This window comes from Adiantum capillus-veneris, chromosome 6 (genome assembly GCF_014529385.1).
Source record: "Adiantum capillus-veneris isolate H3 chromosome 6, ASM1452938v2, whole genome shotgun sequence".
NCBI lineage: Eukaryota > Viridiplantae > Streptophyta > Polypodiopsida > Polypodiales > Pteridaceae > Adiantum > Adiantum capillus-veneris.
The window spans coordinates 43,399,272-43,422,124 of record NC_140936.1 but is presented as its reverse complement, the minus strand read 5'-3'; the positions used below and the strand labels follow the sequence as shown (position 1 = coordinate 43,422,124).

Here is a 22,853-nt window from a genome sequence, read left to right as displayed (position 1 = left end):
GAGAAGGGTTATGAGTCATGACGCTTAAGCCTTAACCACTAGATGATGAGGTCATATGGGAGCAAGAGAGAGTACTAGAAAACGTGTACTTACATGAAACTGCAAAGGAAGCAAGATTCTCTTTCCAGCTTTCATGTAATTGAGCAGCGTGTGAGGAGAATGGAAGGCTTTTGGAGGGTCTACACAATTGCATAATGAGGAGTCGCATGGCTTGTTTGTTCTGTGTGTTTTTTTTTGGTTGGGATGGTGGGTGGTGGTTGTATGGACTCTGCAGCCCCACAACTTGACGGAAAGGGAGGGAGGGAGGAAGGAAGTATAGTGAAATGAGGGTGGCTCTGACAAGGGGCACATGGGCGTCATTTTTTTTTCTTTTGAGGGAGCTTCTTGTTATGGCAATGGTGTCCAATCATTGCGCTGAACATGTGAATGCTTATGACGCTTAACTGTCTTTGTTTTTTTTTGGCTCTTTCTTTGCAGCTGACGCTGTGAGCTTTTCAGTTGAATGAAAGCCAAAGCTGCGAGAAAGAAGTCTACGAATACTTTAGCATGAAAAATCACGGATCTGGAATTGTAACGAAAGAGAAATTCCCTCCACTGAAGAAATCTTCCGTGGCATGCAGGCGAGGGAGGCAGTTCACGTCGCTCGTCCTGCTAGCCACCATGTGCATGTGCCCATCACTGTAGCATCAACAGCATCCTCGACTCACCACCTTCGCGCGCCCGCGCACACACACACACACATTCTGCAAGCAAGGCCAGAACTACAAGAGAATGGCAAGTGGATGAGCCAAAACTTCCCTCAGCTCTCTCTCTCTCTCTCTCTCTCTCTCTCTCTCAGCCACACACATTGATATACTAGCATCGGACTTCTACTCAACCTCTGCATAGCTTTCTGCTCTTAAATCGCTTCTGGTCTCCTCTGTCTCTGCCTCAACTCGCCTAACATAACCAAGGTAAACAAACCTCTGCAACCTTCGCCCGGTAGCGGTTGTAGGATGCCCTCGCAATTATTTGATTTTCTGAGTCGTGACTTTCTTACATGCAGCTTCCCGATTCAGTATGAGAGACGTGGATCCAGCATTTCGCCAAGGCGGCGTCGGTCTTCAACTGTATCCTAGCCAACTTAGCTCTTTGAATAGAAGATCACCAAATCATTAACAATTCCGTCAACCAAAAATGTTGATCGACCAACAATAAGAAATTCTGACCTCTGTTTCTACCTGCTTTAACAAAAAATTATCTTAGTAATATAAAAGGAAATTTGAATGTCAGCTATTTTGTTGCATTATGGCCTACAAACCCACAAGTTAAAACCATTCCTCAGATTGTGTGCATCTGCAAAAACCCACGTTGAAGCTTGATAGAATTTTGGCTCTGCTTAATGGCAGCCATGCCAGTATTCAAATCAGCGAAACAACTGGCCGCATCTCGGCAACAGAGACCCTAGTTGACATGGCATCTTTACACGATTGTGTGCACCAAGATTGCAAATCAGCATCCTAGTCATCCATAGAAGCATTTTCTCACTGGAACAATTCTCCATTAACACTTCGAAGTGGGCTTGAGATATGGCAGATCAACGACTCTCGACCCAAGAGACTAGAGAAGTCACAGCATGGCCAATTCTTTACCGAGCAGGCTTACATCGTTTTACAGGTGTTCACTCATTCCAATTGCTTCTAACTCATCATTCAATGGGAATTGCAATCAGGTTGAACCCGCTCAAATAGCTTAAACGGTGGAAAACAACTATTTGTACTCAATGATTCCTAGAAGGCAGTTTATGGTTACAATTCATTCTTTGTCTGCAGACTTGTTCACATCCAACCGGCGGCTTTCAACATAACATTCACTGCTGGAGTGGAGCATGCGCAAACCATGTAAGAGAATAACACCCCTTCTATCCATCAGCCATGTTCAGCTAATTACTCTTATAAAAGATTCCTTTACATGGTGGTGGCTGCTTAACCCTATGTATTATTAATTAGGGTGATGCAGCAACAGCAGCCATCAAAGCTGTAGAATTGAATGCATCTCTAGGTGGTCGTGCTGTACAAATACATGAGAAGGCAGGCTATGAGTCAGACAGATTTCTATCATACTTCAAGCCCTGCTTCATTCCACTTCTGAACCACAATAGCGCTGGTCACACTACAAAAACTCCTTACAAAACTCGCATGTTTTTATGTGAAGGAAAGCATGTAGTACGGGTCAAAGAGGTATGAACAGGTCATCCTCCTTACCTGGGTGGCCCTGTTTTGGCTTAAATCCCTACCCAGCAATAAATTTGCACCTAACATTGAGCTACGCAGGTACCATGCAGCAGGTCATCACTCAATCATGATAGCATATTTGTGGTTGACACTCAGAATAAAATATTCCAGTTCAATGGTGCCAACACAGATATGTATGAACAAGCCAAAGCCTTGGATGTCGTGCAGTACTTGATGGACAATTTTCACAAAGAAAAGTGCCCAATTGGAGTAATTGGTACCATTGACAGTTTTTTAGCTCACAATTAGCAGATATAATTAAAATTGGTGGTCTCTCACATACTATTTATAATGTGCACCTGGTTCAGAAGATGGAAAATTTGTGGCCGACATGGATAGTGGAGAGTTCTGGGCCTTGTTTGGTGGCTTTGCACCTCTTATGAAGAAGATGGAAAGCGGCAGTCAGGAAACAGAGCTGTCAAGCAGCAAGCTTCATCTGTAAGCTCTCCCTCTTGACTTGTTAACATAAGCAGCAGTTGGCATTGATTCGCCACAACAAGACCCAACTACATGTGGTTCGTTGGAATTAAAGCAATGCTCTATCTTCAGGATCCAAGACGGTCAAATAAAGAAAACTGAAGCCTCGCCTGTGAAAAAAGAGCTGCTGGATACAAACAATACCTACATTTTAGAATGCGACAAGGAAGTCTTTACTTGGATGGGTCATAGTACTTCCCTAGAGGACAAGAAGGCTGCTGTTTTGCTAGCCGAGGTGGGTGCCTCCACTGCTAACATATGATTCAATAACAAGGAGAGTTTTTCGAGCCAGCCCCTAAGAAACATTGTGTTACGCACAGGAATTGTGCTCAAAAAAGCGAGACCCTCATCACACCAAGCTGATATGTGTCAATGAATACTTTGAGCCTATGGATTTTCGTGCGAGATTTGATTTGTGGCCAGCCGGCAACCAAGTGACTTGCTCTGAAAGTGGACGAGAGAAGGTTGCCGGTGTGTAACAGTATTCTGAAGCATAGCAAGAACTTTTGTTTCATTTTGCACATTATGCCCTTACCTCTGCTGTCAATACTTGCAGTTTTGTTGAAGCAGAGAGGGTTCAATATTCAGGGGCTCTTAAAAACAGCACCTACCACTGAAAAGTTGCAGCCGATGAGCAGCTCTGGAAACCTCCAGGTTTTCTCTTTGTTGAGGTGGATGCTTATTGATGTCCTTGTTGCAAGCCACTGTTGGCGTACTGACAGTTTTGTACTGAAAGGTCTGATATACTTCTCCAGGTTTGGTGTGTCGACCGTGGCTCCACAGTGTGTCTACCACCAAGTGAGATGGTGAAGTTTAACAGCAGCAGATGCTACGTAGTGCTTCACTCATGTTCAATGAATCAAGAACATGAGGATTTTGTATATACATGGCTTGGTCATCAAAGTAGCATGGTACACATCAATTTCCTTGATCCTTTAGGACAAGTTTTTTGCACGATATGATACGCATCATATGCATGAGTTTAGATTGCTCTCATTAGCATGTGAACCATTTACATACCAATTTCTCAGGACACGAGGGCGACAGCTGCAAGCCATGCCAAGGATGTCGTTGGCTCTTTCCAAGGAAAAGCAGTTGAGGTAAGAAACTTGCCCTCAAAACATTGAACCTTCAAGCAATCCACACAAAGACTTCGTAAGAACAGAAACTAACATGCATTGGCTTGAGTTAAATTGGACACAACTCACTCATTTTATGATGCTTTTGTATGGACTCACTAACATTAGGATGCATCTGGTAGGTTCAAATCTTTCAAGACAAAGAACCAAAACACTTCTTGTCCCTTTTCAGCAAGCTGATAGTTACAAAGGTTAGATCACCTTTTGGCTATTTACTTCTGAATATAAATGTTACTTGGTTGTCAAGCTGAGAAAAAAAGCACCTTGCAGGATGGAGAAACTGTTGGAAGACGCAGCTTATTCCAAATGCATCAGTCTGGTCCCTCAAAGTGGAGTGCTGCTCAAATCTCATTGGTATCATTTTCTTCAAGACTTCCACACTGAACAATGATGCTCTCTTTGACATAATTACCTGCACACTAATTATCCTTTGCTAAGAAGTTAGAACAAAGAATAGTAACCAAAAGAGCTATTCTACTTGTTGCAACCACATAGAGACAACTTTTAAACCTAAGATTCTAAACACTCAATTCCTGAAATATGTGCCGTTCTAGACAACCTTGAATGAAGAATTCGTGCCAAAAATACCAGTATGGCAAAAAAATAAAGTATTATATTTGTTCAATATAAAATACCTGTAATGGACATGTTAAACGTCCTGAAAGATCACTCAGGATAGTCATGAAAGCAACAACCTGCATAGAGCGTCAATCAAAAACTGCAACCGACTCCTCGGTAGTGCAAGGTTCAATCACGATACATCAATGTAAGTTAAACGGATGATCGATCAATGACCAAAACTAAAGCCATGGACGAGACAATAGTAACATGTAAGATAAGCGATTGTTGATTGAATTTTCAACATTTTTGATATAATCATCGAGGTCATGGGCGTCTCGATCTCCCTAGCTCCAATGCTCGGTCAATGAGAGTACCGCGGGTGTGACTATGAGCTGAGCTTTGCAGTGGTGGCTGCTCCTCTATCTGTCCAGTGTCTAGTGTGAAGAAATTTGTGATCTCTCTTTGGGATTGTCTCTCTCCAGATCTAGTAACTCAAGTAGATACAAGCCAACATATCTCTGGTCCTGATAGCTCATGACTCTCGAGAAGGGTCCGAAGCCTTCTCTGAATAGACAGTGGAAGCGACCCCGCATCTCGTAATACATTGTGCACTGACATATATAATGTGTCTCCGTCTCTGGCTCTCTATGGCATAGGCGGCATATTGCTAGCTGTTGGTATCCCTCTGAATCTACCAGTCTCAATCTCAAGCTGGTGTGAAGATGTCCGTATCTGACCAATGGCACACCGTAACTCATGAGATAGGTGTGTATCCATATAGCTCGATCAAATCACAAACCCATCCCCTGTGAGTTGGAGAAGATGCTCTCTATAGAAAGACATCTTCGTGCCTAACTCTTATTTTGCCTCTATCCATGTCCTCCTGGTGTCCACAACTGGGTCAGGTCCTGGCGAATGAGTAGTAATTTCCATCCGTGTAAGAGATAACGATGGTGCATTGAGGGAGTACTGGAAGGGAGGCAAGTTGTCCATGCTGAAGCCATGTATTTGGAACCATGATGACATCTGTGCATACCAACATGATGTGTCCTCCTGTAAAGCTAATTGTCTGGAGGATTCAAGTGTCAATCTAGCATGTCTGTCTCTGGTAGTATCCCATAAGCTGTGCATAAAGGAGACTGATCTGGTAAGCGCCTCTATCTCCATAGGGGGGGCACTAACTCCGCTCTAATGATCTCGTGTGGCATTGAGGCCTTGGCTCTGATCAGCCGAGAGATCATAGATACGAAGGGCCTCTCCATACCTCTCCACCCATCCTGACCCACAGAGGGCCCCCAAACGTGAACCAGCATAGCTGAAGCTACCAACTTATCAAAGAGCCAGAGCTTTGTTCGGGGTTCCTGGAACTGAACCTGCGAACACATTCTCTCCAATCCTCCCAAGGCCACATACGCTCTGGTCAGTCTAGTCTCTGCTGCTCTCTTCAAAGAAAACTTTGGCCCAGTGAAGACTACCTCAAGATACTTGTATGCATATGTGTACTCCACAATCTCCTGGCCATAAGTGAATGTAGGTGCTGATCTCCTGATCCATTGCGGTGTGGTGTTAAACACCATAACCTTGGTTTTACCAAGGTTTACACACAATCCACTATCCTTCGGAAAGCTATGTAATGCATCCAAGTGTCGCTGCATACCCTCCGGTGAGTCAGAGATCAACACAATATCATCAGCATATACAAACAATGGAATCCATGTCCGTGCCAGCTGGGCACCTCTGTCACCCTCTCTGTCAATGTAATCAGAAACCTCATCTATATACATAACGAATAGAGTAGGAGACAATGGACAGCCTCGTTTCACTCCAATAGTGGAGTGAACTAAATCAGATATAGCCTCTGAAGTGCGTACATGTCCCACCACTGATCTGTATAGAGCCATGATCCCCCAAATCAACTCAATGGGCACTCCCATCTCGTGTAGTTTGCGCATCAATCTTGCTTTGAGGAAATCCACAAAGCTACAAAAAATCCGTCTCCCATGTTCCCTACCCTCCTCAATGATGGCTTTGAGTGCAGAAGCCTCTCCTAAAACCGGCTTGTCCCACTGCTCGTATGCCCTCACTCTCTACCCATCTGCTCAACTGCTCCTCAAGGATAGATGCATACAACCGTGCCAATTTGTGTCCAATCATAATAGTACGGTAGTTTCCAGGCTCCGTAGGATCACCTGCCTTGAAGATAGACACAATAGTAGACAATCTCCAAGTCTCAAGTAGACCCTCACACATGACACGATTGAATAGAAGTGCAAGAACCTCTGCCATCATATCTCTAGCATGTGTAAAGTGCTCTGCTACTAGACCATCATGATCATATGCCCTCCTGCTCCTCATCCTGTCAATGGCCGTCTTTACCATCTCAGTGGTAAAGAAGGTACTCGTAGATGGGCATGGCTCAAGAGGATCTGGAAGGGGTGTCTGTCCAGGGACCGTATATAAGGATGTTGCATACTGACTCCACACATGAGGAGAAGTAATCACTGGGGGAGGGGAGTGCTCATGAAAGAAACGCCATGTCTCTCATGAGTCTCTACTCAAGAACAATTGGTATGAGTCTTGTTCCATTTGAGCTAGGAATGCTTGCTTCTTATGTCGCACACGATGCCTGAAGACTATCCAAGATTGTCTGTGATCAATGACCCCTAGGAGAAGATCCCTTTGAAGTTGTGCTCTCGTCTCTCTACACTCCTCATCATACCAATTGTTATGAGGCATGGTCCGAGAACAGCGTCTCTGATCAGCAGGTTGAGTGTGTGGGTATGCCTAAGAACAATTCGTATGTCTTCTTACACGTGGGGGAGGCCGTTGACACTTCCTGGATGCTTCCTGAGAGAGAGAGAGAGAGAGAGAGAGAGAGAGAGAGAGAGAGAGAGACTCTAAAACATTAAAAAAATACAAGAAACACTTGTGAAACCCTAAAAAACAAAGAAAATCGGCATCGAAACCTTAAAAAACAGCAAAAAACAGATTTAAAACCCTAAAAAACAGTTTCAAAACCCTTAAAAACAACAAAAAACAAGGACAAACATCTAAAAATAGCAAAAAAACAGTTTCAAAACCCTATAAACAGTTTAGAAACCCTAAAAACAGTAAAAAGTGGTGGCAAAACCCTAAAAACAATGAGAGAGAAGTCCAAACCCATGAGACAAGGGAAGAGAGAGAGAGAGATGACACCCAATGGGGTCCCAACCACCCTATCAAGGGCCCCCCACACCGTTGCCGATGTGGTATTTGTTTTTGATTCCGTAAATGGAATGTGTACACATGTAATACCTCAAATGCAGACTCTACTGACACCTCCTCAAGACGAGGCACCTCAGGGGCTGATTTGATGCACCTTTGGATCCTTCTCAATGTGGGGTTGCCGATGGCCACCAGTGACCAAGGGGCTGATTTGCACTCCCGATGTGAGAGGAATGAAGGGCTGAAAACGCAAATCTCAAGGATGCCGATGATGGACAGCAATGGAGCACTTGATGGGCTGCCAAAGTATCGGACCGCAACGTGGGTGGCTAGCAATGGCAGATTCCGCGCTCTTCCGGCGACGGAAGGGCTGAAAACTGAAAACGCTAGGGGCTGATCTGCAACTGCTGATGGCACCGGGCTGAAATTTGAAAACGTTGGCAGATTTCATGCAAAAACGCCAGGCTGATTTGGGAACCGAATATGTTGGAGCTGTCCTGCAACTAGCGCTTTTAAATTGATGACCAAACGCTAGGTCTGCTGCTCCCTATATAGGTGAGGAATTGGGCTTATGAATTTATTTAGGCTTAGGTAAGGCAATCTATCCACCACACCCAACAAATAAATCATTAAAATGATTTATTAAAAAGTTAGGCCGGGGGGGGGGGGGGGTCAGTTTGGGTGAAACTGTTACACATCTGTCCACTCGGGAATCCGATTGACGCAAAGAATGGCTCATTGGATTCCTCTAACCTAGAACTACATGCACATCATGCCAGATGCCGACCGTAGCGTAATAACATCTGTCAAAATGCGTACACAAACCATTTATGCAAGAAGGTTCCAAAACTGTTAAACCTAATCTAATGGATTCGTCCAAACATGCAAGTCCTACGAACATGCTCACAAAATTGCCAATCTAATCCTCCTAGGACTCTAGACACTCCTATCTAGGAAGAAGGGGAAAACAGGCTTTGGAAGTCAATGAAGCTTGTCCACATGGCACACAGAGCCATGTGCATATGACACTTCCGCTATTGGAGAACTTTTTGTGTTCTGAGGAGCGCGTACAAATTGTAGTGTTTTGTTAGCTGTAGTGGGCTTTGTGTGGACGTCTGACAATTCCAACCTTCAGTCCTTTTGGTATTCTATCAATGATCAATAATTTTATATGTTACGATTGCATCATTTAGATGCTTATGGTTTTCGTCACTTATTGATCATCATCTAACATTGATGTATCATGATTCCACCTTGAACTACCGATGGAAAGTTTGCACATTTATGTTTGATAAACTATTCTTTTCATGACTATTCTGAGTGGGGGTTAATGTGTCCATTGTGGTTCTAGGGTCTTTTATGCTTACTTTTTGTAGTTGGTCAAGTTTTTTTTTGCGAGAAAAAGATCCTTCCATTAGTTTAAAAAAACTTGCCCCATGGGCTACGGACTACCTCTACTAGAGAGGGCTACATCAAAAGGTGGGGAGACTCTCCCCATTAAAAACAAGATATGTGCAATGATGGCTAAATCAAGATATGGGAGATGGAAACAACCACAATGGTGAACGATAGTGCCATCTAGGTGCCCCATAAGCTATGGTGAAGAAAGGCCATGGTCGCCAAAGTCACAAGAAGGCCTCACAGCACTCCCGCATGCGGTCGAAGTTGCCCTGAAGCCTCTCAGATGTCTCGTACAATCTCTGCCGGTGGGATGGGTCAAGCCTCAAAGATGCAGAATTATCGAGCTCTCGAGATGAACCAAATTGTCAGGCTACAGATGAGCTCCCAACAACTCTCTCTATCTGTGCTCCATTCTTGAGATACAAGCTCTCTGGCGGATTGAAGTCTAAGCCAACCCTGCTGAATCACAATCATCTTGCTAATCATCCTGCTCATAAAAGCCATCTTGAAACGAAGTGTTGGGCCTGTGAGGGTGGACCAAGCTATAGCACCCCAAGTGTATTGACTAGCTGTCAAAAGTGTAGGCATCAATCGAAGAATCTAAAGCCAAACCTGTTGTGCCATGGGGCAATCCCACAGACAGTGGCGTTGTGTCTGAAGTGTATGGTCATTGGTGGCACATGCAACAAAGTGACCGTTGTGCACCAACCAACTCCCAACTGCAGTACCTCAATGGGCAACTAGCCACTGGAAAATCTTGACTCTCCTCGGGGCTGTCTGTTGTCCCACATGCACCCCTAAAGTCTACCAAGAACTCAATCATGAGACCCTCCTACCAATTGTCCGCTACAGCAAAACGAATGTCTCTTCTCACTGTCAATATGTGTCGTCCCAACCTTGTTGTGTACTGGAAAAAAGGAGTCCCTGGGTGATTGGCTGGAGTCAAAGAATCCCATCAAAACCACTCCCCTGGGTTGCCGGCTCTCCCATGACCATAATAGGATAAAGGGGCCAACATAAGGCCACTTAAAACATGGAGGCCAATAGAGGGACATTCAATCTTGAATGATATAAATTATTTAATAGGATCAACAGTTTTCAATGAAATTGATACAAAAAGATAGCTCATATTAAGCTCTTGCCATTCCCAATGCCATCCCAATCATAATTCTCATATTTTTTGGTGGTATTTTCCATTTACTTTGAAGGTGGCCTTGTTTTGGACCCCGGTTCGTTATTGGGCCTTGACCAAGCCAACCTAACAGCCCGAGTATCAAACTACAGTCCCTGGGGGAATCCATCTGAAACCCTCAACTGGCATCAAATCAAAAACCCTCACCTGGCATCCAATCAGGCCTAGGCGCACTACCAACCGAGAAAGCCACTGTCTTTCTCCAGTTGATCAGTGCACTTGATGCACAACAAAAGATCTCAAGAGTCTGCTCACACCTGTGAAGGTTGGCCTCTTGGCCATCTAAGTACAAGGCTGAGTCGTCTGCAAACTTACCATCCAGTAGCTCATCTCCCCGAATAGGGAGCGCTAAGCCACGTAGCCAACCTGCTGTGAAACCAAAAACCTGCTCACCGCCTCAGCATAGAATAGGAAGAGGAAGGGGGCAAGAGGGCAGCCCTGTCTGACCGAACGTGAAAGCATGAAACGATCACCTCTACCTCTTGACAAAAGAACCAGACTGTGTGCCCGTCTGTACAGAGCTGACACACCTCTGATCCAAGCATCTGAGAAGCACATCTTGAGTAGAGTGCCCTCCAAAAAATCCCAATCAACTCTATCGTAGGCCTTCTCAAAATCGAGCAGAAGTATCACCAGATCCTCACCACGGAACCGCACGAGGGCAAAGGCCTCCCAAAAAGTAAAGATGTTGTCAAGGATACTACGCTCCTTGACAAAACCTGTCTGTGTCCCATGTATAATGCTCTCTAGAAGTGGCTGAATCCTCAAACTAAAAGCCTTGGCAAGAATTTTGTAGGATGAGTTGAGGATGGTGATGAGTTGCCACTGTCGAATCTCATCCAAGGAGCCACCCTCCTTGGGAATGAGGTAAATCAAGCCCTCACTCATGCTGTCAGGCATCTCTCCTATGTGCAGGATGTACTGAAAAGCACTGCAGAGATCTTAACCAAGTAAGTCCTAGTACTCAAAGAAAAAGCTGGGAGTCAAACCATTCTCACCAGCACAGCTACCATGGGAGAGTGCGCTTAGAGCCGCGTGTAGCTCCTCTAGCTGAAGAGGAAGCTCAAGCCTCTTGCGCATCTCCTCAGTCACAAGACAAGGCATCTGTGCCCACACCTGTTCTTCGCATGCATCCTGGCGCTCTGACTGAGACTCTGCAGACAGTAGATCTCGGTAGAAGTCAGTAGCAACTGCACGCATATCCTCAGGCTCTAAAGCAACTGACCCGTCGGGCTTCCTCAACTGACTGACCTTGGCATGCGTATGCCGGGGTCCCACTGTCTCAAAGAAAGCGCTTGTCACTCTGTCACCCACCTGGGTCCACTGAGATGCCTGTCGATGGAAAGCAATCTCATGGCGCCTCTCCTCTGTGCTGACAAGCTCCTGGCGAGCCTGCTGCAATTGCTCCTCCAACCAAGGACTGTCTGGATGCTGCTCCTGCATCCTCTGCAGGGAAGCAACGCCCCCTCGGAGACGCTGCTCCTCCTCTCTCGTTGCGGCCAGGCGAGCCGAAGACTCTTGAAGAAAGAGTCGACTAAGCTGAGCAAGTCCTGAGGCCACTCTGTCAACAGGAGAATCCTGCATGTCTAAGCTCTTTGTCCAAAGAGCCTCCACTCGCTCTGTGAGCGCAGAGTCCAGCAAGACCCTCTCAAGGATGCATAGCATCGTGCTCCCCCTCCTTTGCCTATCAGTCACTGTGAGGATCACTGGTGCATGGTCCGAAAAGGAAGTCCCACCCAAGTCACAGAAGTGATCACTAGTGTAGAAGCGATCTATCCGAGATAGATTCACTCCTCCCACTCTACGGTCCAAACGAGAGAAGGCCAGGCTGTCAGGTGGCCTCACAAAGCTAGAATGCTGCCTCATATCTAAAACCCACAGTCATACATAACCGCTCCCAAGCTACCAACTCATCTCCATGCACAGTAGTATGGCTACCTCTAATCAGTTGGGTCCTCCAACATGTTGAAGTCTCCCCCAATGCACCATTGCTCTGCCTGCGGGGCAGAGACTCTACAATGTGAGCCCAAAACTCTGCACGTGTGCTCGCCACATTGGGCGCGTAGATGTTCAGGAAGCCCATGAGGCAACCCTAAACCTGCATGGTAATCTATTGAGCCCTGCTTGGCACAATAATCCCTCTGCCCACAATGGCTTGCTGCAAAGAGTCCGCAATGGTCATACATACCCCACCCTGGATGCCTCTAGGTCCAAAAGCAGCTCACCAAAACGTCTCACAGCGACCACGCAAAATTTGACCACATCGCCGAATGCGGCTCTCACAAAGATGATGCTCCTGTAGCATAAGAATGTCAATCTCACCACCCACAAGGCATCTCTGCAACTCCTGACGCAGCCGACCCCTCTGACGCTGAAACTGGGGCCCTCCTAATCCCTGCACATTCCATGAGATGATCCTCATGGAGTCAGTGAAAGAAAACAGATGCTGCCGCAGCAACCAACCTCGCTATCTATGAGACCGGTTTGGATGGGGAGTAATCCGCATCCAAACGACCTCTAGACAAGCGCGCAAGAAGTGACTGTCCCACCCAGGCCCAAGCCGAGTGTGCAGCCTGAAGGGCTACATCCTCTGTCCAAGAATCCTCATGCACAAATACATAACAAGGAGGGCATTGAGTGTCAGCAAACAAATGCACCACAATGTGCCTGCAACCCATTGCATCCGGAGGCGTCACGTTGAACTTGGCAAGATGCCAAAGTGTCTGCACTAGATCTATCACCACTAAGTCCCCTGTGTGGTGTGAGAACTCGGTAGCCTGAATCTTGAGCCAGTCAAGGACTGTGTTGGGTCCACTCTGTGTGATCCCTACCACACAACGGAAAGGAGAAACCCACCGCTGTGTCCAGAGCCTTAATGGCTCTAGCTGCAAGAAAGAGGACGTGGACTCGAAAGCTGACCTCCTCCAAGTTAGGAGAAGAGTCACCCAAAACCGAGTGAAGTTGTAGTCAAAGGAGTCCCAGCGTCTGCGAATGTCGAAGCTAGTCAGACCTCTAGGGACTACTGCAAAGGGAGAAGTGTGCACCAAAAAAGGTGGCCTCAAGTGGGGCTGTCCCTCTCGAGCCACACGGCTCGTAGAGAAAGCACTACCAAGAGAACGCCTCGCGGCAGAAGCGTGTCTAGTACCTTGCGTCTGAGGAGGAGTGGAAGAAGGGTCGGGAGATGAGGTTGTGGGCCCCATCGAGGAGAGAGGAGGGGCGGGAGGCGAAGGTGGAGGGGAGGGGGAGGAGGTGGGGGAGGCGGAGCGGCAGCGTCTGAGGGAGGAGGCGGCGGTGATGGAGGAACTGAAGTGGACGGGGCCTCCTCAGGCAGGTCCTGCTGAAGGGGGTCAAAACGGTTCCCAGTCGGAACCCAGTGTTGCTGAGCTGCAGAAGATTGGCCACCAAGGGGAGCAGTGGGGCGAGCCCTCCCCCGTTGGAGGCGGCCAGGCACCTGCTGCCAACCGTCAGCTATCTGATCACTCATCTCTATCGATGTACCAGCCTGTGCGTCCTGTGTATCTGGCTGCTTGGCATGCTCAGCCTTGGGAGGCTACGCATGCGCTATGGGTCGAGGTCTCCTGCGAGGACAGGCCTTTGCCAAATGGACCATCTGTCTGCAAATAAAACACTGGTTCGGGAGACCCCAATACTCCATACTCTGTCTGATCCATCCCCCACTCACCCTAGGCAGCAATACCACCTTGGAGAGGGAGTGCGTGTCACGAACAAGAACCCACATGGTAGGCAAACTTGCGGCCTTGGCCACAACTGAAGCTGCAGTGCGTGGAGACTCTAGAACTGTCCCGAACATGGAACCAATCCTGGGTAGGAGGGGGAGGTACTCTCGCCTCAAGCCTGAGAAACAGACCGAAATCGGCAAGTCTACCTCCCCCTCGAGCACATCTGTAGTAGGGTCAAAACCGTGATGCCAACATCGGATGTAAGCTCGAGCTGCTCGGATGCCGAGTGGGCTCATCGAAATCATCTTAGCCGTCATGTCTGCAGACTCGAACTCTACCTGATAGTACCCTCTCCCGAGGATCTGGACATCGATGATCTTGCCCACATCGGAGAGAAGACGGGCCTGTAGTAAATCCCGAACCTCGCCTTGACTGGGCTAAGTGCCAATGATCTTACAGATGACCGAAGTGGCTTGCAAGCGCTCCACTTCAACCATCAAGCTCGCTATGATATAATCATCGAGGTCTACACAAATCCCGTGGGCCAACATAAGTAGATTGCAACATCTCCAACAATAAAAAGTAAGACCATAGAGCCATGCATGACACAATAGTCATTGTCCAAAAAAAGTAGATTGCAACTTGACCAACCACAAAAAGTAAGCATCAAAAGACCCTAGAACCACAATGAACATGTTAACCCTCATGCATACCCACTCAGAATAGACATAAAAATAATAGTTCATCAATTACAAAGATGTAGACTTTCCATTGGTAGTACAAGGCTAAATCATGATACATCAAAATAGATGATGATGATCAATAAGTGACCAGAAACATAAACTATAAATGATACAATCGTAACATATAAAATAATTGATCATTGATCGAAAAACCAAAAGAATTGAAACTTGGCTTTGTCAGAGGTCCACACAAAGCCGGCTATGAAAAATATCCACACATTGAGAACTAAGGATTTTCATTCATGGCTATTGTCAGAGGTCCACACAAAGCCTGCTACAGTAAATATCCACACATAGAGAACTAAGGATTTTCATTCATGGCTATCATCAGGCTATGGGAAAATGCATCAAACAAGTCCCATATCCGATGTATAAATTACCTAAACATCCAGTGCCATCCTACGATGTTCACAGCCAGATAATTCAAATGTCGTGATTGATGGTGTCTTCCTTTCTAAAACGAATGCCTTTGAACAAAAGCCTTTTCAGAGCGTGCGTTTTGTGTCCCTGGGTGTGACCTATTCCTGCAATTAGAGAAAGTTTTTTAAGAGGATTAACATGCTACTTTAAGGTTTAATTTGGTGCCTACAGAATCTTCTACATGTAATCAGTTGATGACTGAGCATATAGTTAATTGTATGTTAACACTCTGAGCAGAATCGGAAAAGTCAAAACACTATGTGCTAGCAGTGTTACCATACATATGTGCGTTTGTAACAAATTTTCATTACCATCTGCAGGTTGCCGCATCGTTAAACTCATCAAGTTGCTTCTTCTTACAAACAGGAGAGGGTTTTTTCACATGGTATGGGAAGTTTACTTCAATTGAAGAGCAAGAAGCAACAGAATCTATGGTGCATTACTTAAAGGTAAAGAAACCCAACAGGCACCAACCTTTATAAAACCTATGAAAATACAAAGTGAATAGACCTAGTAGGAACATAGCTTTCTTGTAAGTGTGTGGAATCAATCTTCAGAGTATGGTTTCTTGACTACCTTCTGATAGCCGGTTCTAAGTTGCTATACCAGGGCCCACATCCTACTGAGAGTCTTTTCTTTTGTCTCACTCCAAAAGCAATTTTACGGATGAGATAGCTTTAATAGGGCACACAAAATGAAGGTCTCTCTTCTAGCCACAAGAAAAATCATATTGAAGAACCTGAATTAGACTGCACTATATGTTTATGTGTATTGTTTTAAGAAAACATAACTGATAATGATTGCAGGGGGTGCTAACTACTAACATTACTAGAAGAAAAGGACGAATAGTAGATAGGAGCACCATGGGGATACTTACACCCATCTAGGTTGATCACTTCTTAGCACACCAAAGAGAAGACTTCTAATAAGGTCTCTCTCATTCTAAATCAAATGGTCCATTATTTCAGCCTGATGCAAAGGTAACCATCTTGAAAGAGGGATCTGAGCTACAATCATTCTGGAGTATACTCGGAGGCAGACAAGTTTATCAAAGTCACCATGAACCCACAGAAAGTGCCAGAAACCCACGCTTGTTCTCTCTTACTATTCACAAGGGTAATTATTCCATTATACATGCAATGTTCATAACACATTTATATGTAGTTGCAAAAGTTTAGGAAAAAAAAAAGACCAAAAAGCCCAACAGTAGCTGAAGCACCTGCTAAGCAACACTATTGGCTTATGGCCATCAAAAATTTGCCATCAAAAATTCAAACACACAGGGAAAGAATGTCAAATTAAACTAAAAAAAACAACTATATGACATGGGAACCAATAGACTTAAGTAAAGCCGAAGCAGCTAAATTAATGACAACCAGAGGGGTTTTTAGGAAATCAGCTAGCTCCCTTACATGACTAAAATCTACCATGGAACAAACAAAGGGCTTGCGTACAAACTTCAAGCACACTAGGCGCTTTGGACTACAGGGTTAAATGCAAGATCACACTCTATCTACCTTTCAAAGAAAATATAGATACACATGCATATACATATATTATTACATACACATTCATAGGCATATGTATCTAGGCATATGCACATGCACACAATTACACTTGCACCGTTCATGCAATCAACATACAATACAACAGCCTTGTTTAATTAACAATCCCTTAGTTCTTGGTTGCCTACGAAGGTGCAAACTAATTTTCCCTCTTATCTTGTGAATGCAACTCTACATGGAAATTTCTCAAATGAAAAGCAGACCAATTGAAGGCAAGTTGGATTCTTTGATAGCATGTTGAGTTTCTTGCTGACGCATGCATATTTTGAGCTTTTATTACCTCTTGCAGGCTACAGAGGTGTTCAACTTCACACAAGAAGATTTCTTGAGCAATGAAGTTATGATTGTTGACTGTTACACAAGTGTATTTGTTTGGGTTGGAACGACTGCAAGCACAACAATAAAACTGAAAGCGCTTGAAATTGGACAGGTAGCATACCCAAATTTTCAAGGTGATTATAATTGTTAGAAATCAATCCTTTTTATAATGCTTATGAAAGAAAAAACTACATTTTTACAGAGATTTTTAGACCTTACCGCCAGATTTGAAGGCAAGTCTCAAGAAATGCCTATCTATAGAGTACAAGAGGGCAGTGAGCCTTTGCTTTTCACATCACTATTTAGCTGGGACAGTACTAAAATCAAGGTAAGATCCTTCTTCTCTCAATGATGCCACATGAATAATTAAATTAAGGTTCTAAAAAATACATGAACCTAGTTAATATATGGAAAACTCATAATATCTGCAACTTAAGAGGTTCTCCACAACCTATCCCCTGAACACCCTGAAATTTTATACCAGAAAGTAGATTCATATATTTGTAATCGACACAGCACAGAAATGATGTTACTCTGAAGAAGTCTGAAACATACAATATGTCAGCTAGATTTGGCTTCTGCTCCCCCAAATACAGATGGAAAAAATAAACCATCAATTGTCTGATTATGGATATGGGATACAGCTTCAATGGTCTCAGATTGAAGATAAGATATGATATAGAAAGATGTAAGGGTCTGAGCTTGAAATAATGTAAAATGTCCAGCATGCGGCAGTACACATGGGTTAAACAACACATAAGAGTACTCATCAACAAAAGCATCTACAAAATTTCATCCAAGGAACGGGCCGGAAACAGATATGCAGCATGGACACACACACACTCACCGATGAACATGCTAGTCCTCTAGAAACTACAAAAGCCAGACCAAGAAAGGTACTCTGGCGTGGATATCTCTTTGTCTCTCATTCCAAAAGTCGATCCGATGTGACTCCCCTGGTACCTCCAGCACCCTCTTGCTTTGCGACAAACAAGCAGATGACAAGTCTGCCTGCCATCAGCAAAAACCCCCATCAAAATAGGTAGTATTAATTTTGAAGCATTCATCACAAAATCAGTACCACCACCTGTGCATTAAGTGTATGTATGGTGAGGCTTTGTCACAAAATCAGGCCACCACCTGTCCACCAAGTCTATGTATGTACCGTTTCTTATGCAAAAGGACAGTGCACAAGAGAACTGGTTGTGGAGGATGTGTATTGACTATCGAACACTCAACAAGACAATAATCATAAAAAGAAATTTTCTATTCTACGGATGGATCACATTCTAGACAAGTTGTAGGGATTACTTTCAGTCGGATTGAACTTAAAAGTGGTTATCCTCAACAAGATAACCATCAAAAAAAAAATTCTTATTCACGGATAGATCCCATTCTAGATAGGTTGAGCAGATTCACTTGTTTCAAACACGTTAATTTATAATATGTTATCACCAGATCTTAGCGACATCCAAAACACCACTACTTTCGGCTTGTATGAGTTTTTGGTAATGCCTTTTGGCCTTACCAATGCTCTTGCAACTTAAATAACAGGATGATGGATACAATACTCAGGGTATATAGGCTATTTGCAGTGACTTGCGTTGATGACATTATTGTCTTCTACGAAAAACGAGCTGAGCATCTGCCATCGGGAGCGTTCTGCTCAGGTTTCTCCAGCCTCAGGTAGTACACATTGGTCTGTGATGGCAAAAAGATCGAGCTTTTACGCGTATTTAGAGTGCCAGGCGTCAGTGAAACAAAAGCCAGTTGGTATTGAACGGAAAGATTGAATTTGTGGGTCATATAATCTCTCCACAGGGGCTATGCACGGATCCAAGAAAGGTAGCATCAATTAGGGATTAGCCAATCTTTAGAAATGTGCATGATGTTACAAGTTTATTGGGCTTATGTTCCTGTTACAAATGGTTCATCAAGATCTAGCACAGATTGCAGGACCCTTGCTGTCACGTGCGCAATGCACTAGAGCCACACGTGGACAAGCTACTGCTACAATCTAGCATCAGTCTTAGTTTCTAGCCTAGCACTTTGTGAGCCTCTAGCAGGAGCACCCAGCAGTACCAAGTATCTTTTGCAGTACCCCTCAACATCTATAGCAGGACCCATCAGCATCTCAGCAGTACCAAGCATCCCTAGCAAGTACCCATCAGCATCTCAGCATCTAAGATCATTGTAACAGCATTGTGCAAGTAATAAAAAACAAGTACTTGCTCTGGCAACAGAGCAAGGGGGCCCTTGAGGGTGGTTGGGTCCTGGGACCCGGCATGCAATGTCACCTCTCTTTTCTCTCTCTATGTCTCTCTTCTTCATTGTGTTCAGTTCAGTTTCTCTTTTCAAGCGAAGTAAGGTAACCTTGTGCTTGTGCGGAGTACTAGATCTGAGGTAAATCCTCCGCTACACCTGACATTGGTCTCTGCATAAGTGTACCAAGGAAGGAGTTCTTTCCATTGGGGGTTAGAGATAGATTACAGCATTTGAAGATCTTGTAACACCAAAAAAGAATCTATAGTGAGCTTAGTGCTAGACCCGAGCTAAATCCTTTAATACTTCCGCTACATTGGTCTCAGCATAAGTGTAATAAGGAAGGAGTTCTTTCCATTGGGGGTTACAGATAGATTACAGCATTTGAAATGTCTTCAAGAAAAGCTCACTACAGATTCTGTTTTGGTGTTACAAGATACCGGATGGGGCACCACCATTGCCAGCGGAAGATAACAATTGGACCAAGCTTTAACACTTCAACCTTGGACAAAACTTTCACACTTGAGACGAGACACGGAGTGGCGGAGATGCATTGGCCCCTCAACTTGGCACCTCTTGCAATATTTCTTTATTACTGATCTTCTTTGATGCGATTTCCAAGAGGATCACACTTCCAAACTTGGCAACTACATAAGCCTAAGAATGACTCCCCCAAGGCCCTTAACTTATAGGCTCTCGGCCTCTTGCTTTCACAAAGAGCTCAAAAGCTCCAATTCAGGTCCAAAAAAGGTCCACAAAAGTCAAAACTTTGAATAACTTTGGCCGAAAAGACTGCATCGTCCAAACCACGTCAGCGTGTCCATATTGAAGCCACATCAGCACCTAAATTTCCTACCAGGATTTCTCGTGTGAAATTTGGCGCAATTTCCACAATGACGACCTCAAACTTGGTCCTTCTCTTTTGACAAGGCTTTACTCCCCCAAGGCCCTTAATTTATAGGCTCTCAACCTCTTGCTTTCACAAAGAGCTCAAAAGATCCAAAATCAACTGCTTTAAATTTCAAGTCCCAAAAGCTCCACAAAAGTCAAAGTTTTAAATAACTCTGGCTGAAAAGGTACAGCGTCCAAAACTATGTCTACATGTCCATACTGAAGCCACATCAATACCCAAACTCCCACCATGATTTTTGACATGAAATCCTATGTGATTTTCGCAATGACCTCGATTTGACATTTGGTCCTCTTCTTTTGGCAAGGCTCAATCTAGCTCTTACTCCTCTTCTTTGGCAATCGCCCTCGATTACACCTACAAAAAGAAACCCGATTCTTGAGCAGACACTAACTTCATGCATGCAAGCCATCCTTGCTAGACAGTACATTCTCCAGCATGTATCAACACAAAATCCAGTTTTGCAATCGGAATCTATCTAGTCATCTCATCCTTTTCAAATCTCTTGACGACAGTCTGTCTAGTCATCTCATCCTTATGAAACTCTTGATCCACTAGTTTTACCATCCATCCAGTTTATCGCATCCAATCCAGACACTTTGATGCACTAAGACCATCAATCTAGTTGTGTTCATCAAGCCGAAGCTCTTGATGTACTAGAGTTAAATAAATGCTTCACAAATGCGGCAGAATGTCATGCCAAAGCTAAATGCAAATGTCACACATGCATTCATTGTAAACATTAAATGCATAAAAACTCTTCCACAACTGTAAGTTACTTAGACTCTTGTCTAGACTCTGTCTGCAGTGTGCACAGAAGATTTTTAGTTCTTCCAAAACTATATGGTACTCAAATTTGTCTATCCACATAGAAGATTTCTAGTTTTTCCACAAGTGTAGAGTAGTCCGAGTCTCGTCTATCCACACAGGAGATACCAACCAGATCCAAACAAGTTCAATCCATATCAAACAAGGTCTGACAATACCCATACAAGGTTGAAACAGGTCCAAACAAGATCAGACAAGTTCAAACAATATCCAAACAGTATTTTCAAACAAAAGTCAAACAAATTTGGACAATGGTTCCAAATGCATTCTCGAACAAGATTGAACAAATAGTCAATCCCTTTAGCAAGCAGGTTCTTGTCCTTGTATCCATAGAAGTGGATATTCATCTACCATGCTTCCAAATGATTGTAAGTCCATCTTCCTTGGTCCAAAACAATCCCACTATCTGTTATCTATAAACAAATAACAAGAGGATTAAGAAACATCAATTAGCACATAGGTTTTTGTTGCTGAAAACCCTAATTTTTGGAATGAAAATTCGTTCGCGCCAATGTGTAAGGCTCGTCGAGGAAATTAACCTTGACTTTTGCAGCTTCTCCAAATTCTCATCCATTGCCAAGATTTTTAGAGTTCCCTAAAACCGTCAAAAAGTATGCTTTTTTGGTTGTCTAAAGCAAAAACAAGCTTATGAAGCCATGCAAACTATTTGAGAATGATTGCTGACGCTTGCACACTTCTCCATGCCCTTCTAGGTCGGGTAGCCCTTGTCAATGCTGGTCAAACCTGTCAAAAAAGTAGTCATCATGCTCATTGTTGCCTCCTTGCTTGTCTCTTCCTCTGCTATCACATATAAATAAATATTAAATATTCATATTTTTCTACAAGAATCTCTGAATTTCTCTTCTTTCACACACATACTTCTTCATCCCCTCTTTCTGCCATATTTTCTTTCGACTCTATTACAGGCTTGGGACACTCCATGCGAAAAATCAATAGCAACACACGAACAGAATCTGCAAAATCACTGAACTTTGAGAGAGAGAGAGAGAGAGAGAGAGAGAGAGAGAGTCGACATGGCACGTCAAATTTCCGATCAAGACGCACTCGTACCAAAGATTGGCGCCCCTTTTGGTATTTCTTTATCATTGCTCTTCGCAAAGTACAACTTCCGAGGGTCCAACTCTCTTTGAGACTCTGCGTCCAAATGCTCTTCGGAAGAGTGGCCCCAAGGGCACTTATAAACTTACAAGGGATGCCCAAAAGCAGAGCCCCAAAAGCATCATGTCTACAAGCGATGCACCCAAAAGCTTCTGCTCTCAAAAAATGGCACAGTCTACTGCCCAAAACAACCATCGCAACACTCAGAATTCCGTACAACCTGCCACATCATCGGCCAGTGCGATTTACGGCCAGCCAGCCCAAAGGTTCAAGCTTTTTAAATTTTAGGCTTTAGGCCACTCGACTGGTGCTCCATAAGTTCTTTCAATTGGTAGGGGTTAGGTTTTTAATTCCTAACCCCCATTAGGCCTCTCGCCTAAATCTTCAAGCTTCAGAACGTCCTCTGTTCATTGGGTTCAGTTTCCAATGTCCTCTCGGTCATTTTTTTTCCAATTGGGCACGCCACATCATCACTTTGTGACATTCCTCCCTCTTGAAAGAATTGTTATCACCCTCGATTATGCCTGCAAAACAACCAAAGGACAAAAACTTTCTTCAATAGATATTGACTCTATGTACCCATGCACCAGACTCCACCAATCCAGAGGGTCTCAGATACAAATCATGATTATTGTAACCTATTTAGCAATCACATCCAGACCGCGCTGATCTTTTCAGAGATGTCTTGATCTACTAAATCTTGTTACTATCATATTCATATTCTTTCTTTTTCATAATTCAATCAAGCAAACCATGCCCAT

At 44.2% G+C, this 22,853-nt stretch overlaps 1 protein-coding gene across 5 annotated transcripts in view; it reads left to right on the top strand.

The window, feature by feature from the left end:
- Positions 1 to 696: 696 nt before the first annotated feature.
- The window catches only part of LOC147455419 (villin-3-like), a 37,360-nt gene continuing 15,203 nt past the window's right edge, over positions 697 to 22,853 (top strand). The window contains exons 1-19 of one of the 5 annotated variants that reach the window (XM_086514197.1): positions 697 to 953; positions 1,046 to 1,109; positions 1,557 to 1,656; positions 1,812 to 1,880; positions 1,989 to 2,219; positions 2,313 to 2,490; positions 2,582 to 2,711; positions 2,823 to 2,985; positions 3,071 to 3,221; positions 3,307 to 3,404; positions 3,506 to 3,661; positions 3,782 to 3,850; positions 4,012 to 4,080; positions 4,160 to 4,243; positions 15,411 to 15,539; positions 16,059 to 16,206; positions 16,854 to 16,867; positions 16,945 to 17,085; positions 17,176 to 17,301. In XM_086514197.1, the coding sequence (XP_086370323.1) occupies positions 1,060 to 1,109; positions 1,557 to 1,656; positions 1,812 to 1,880; positions 1,989 to 2,219; positions 2,313 to 2,490; positions 2,582 to 2,711; positions 2,823 to 2,985; positions 3,071 to 3,221; positions 3,307 to 3,404; positions 3,506 to 3,661; positions 3,782 to 3,850; positions 4,012 to 4,080; positions 4,160 to 4,243; positions 15,411 to 15,539; positions 16,059 to 16,206; positions 16,854 to 16,867; positions 16,945 to 17,085; positions 17,176 to 17,301 (2,106 nt within the window). In that variant the 5' untranslated portion in view covers positions 697 to 953; positions 1,046 to 1,059. The remainder of the gene's footprint in view (positions 954 to 1,045; positions 1,110 to 1,556; positions 1,657 to 1,811; positions 1,881 to 1,988; positions 2,220 to 2,312; positions 2,491 to 2,581; positions 2,712 to 2,822; positions 2,986 to 3,070; positions 3,222 to 3,306; positions 3,405 to 3,505; positions 3,662 to 3,781; positions 3,851 to 4,011; positions 4,081 to 4,159; positions 4,244 to 15,410; positions 15,540 to 16,058; positions 16,207 to 16,853; positions 16,868 to 16,944; positions 17,086 to 17,175; positions 17,302 to 22,853) is intronic. The other 4 variants (XR_015188347.1, XM_086514196.1, XM_086514195.1 and 1 more) reach the window with 4 other exon arrangements.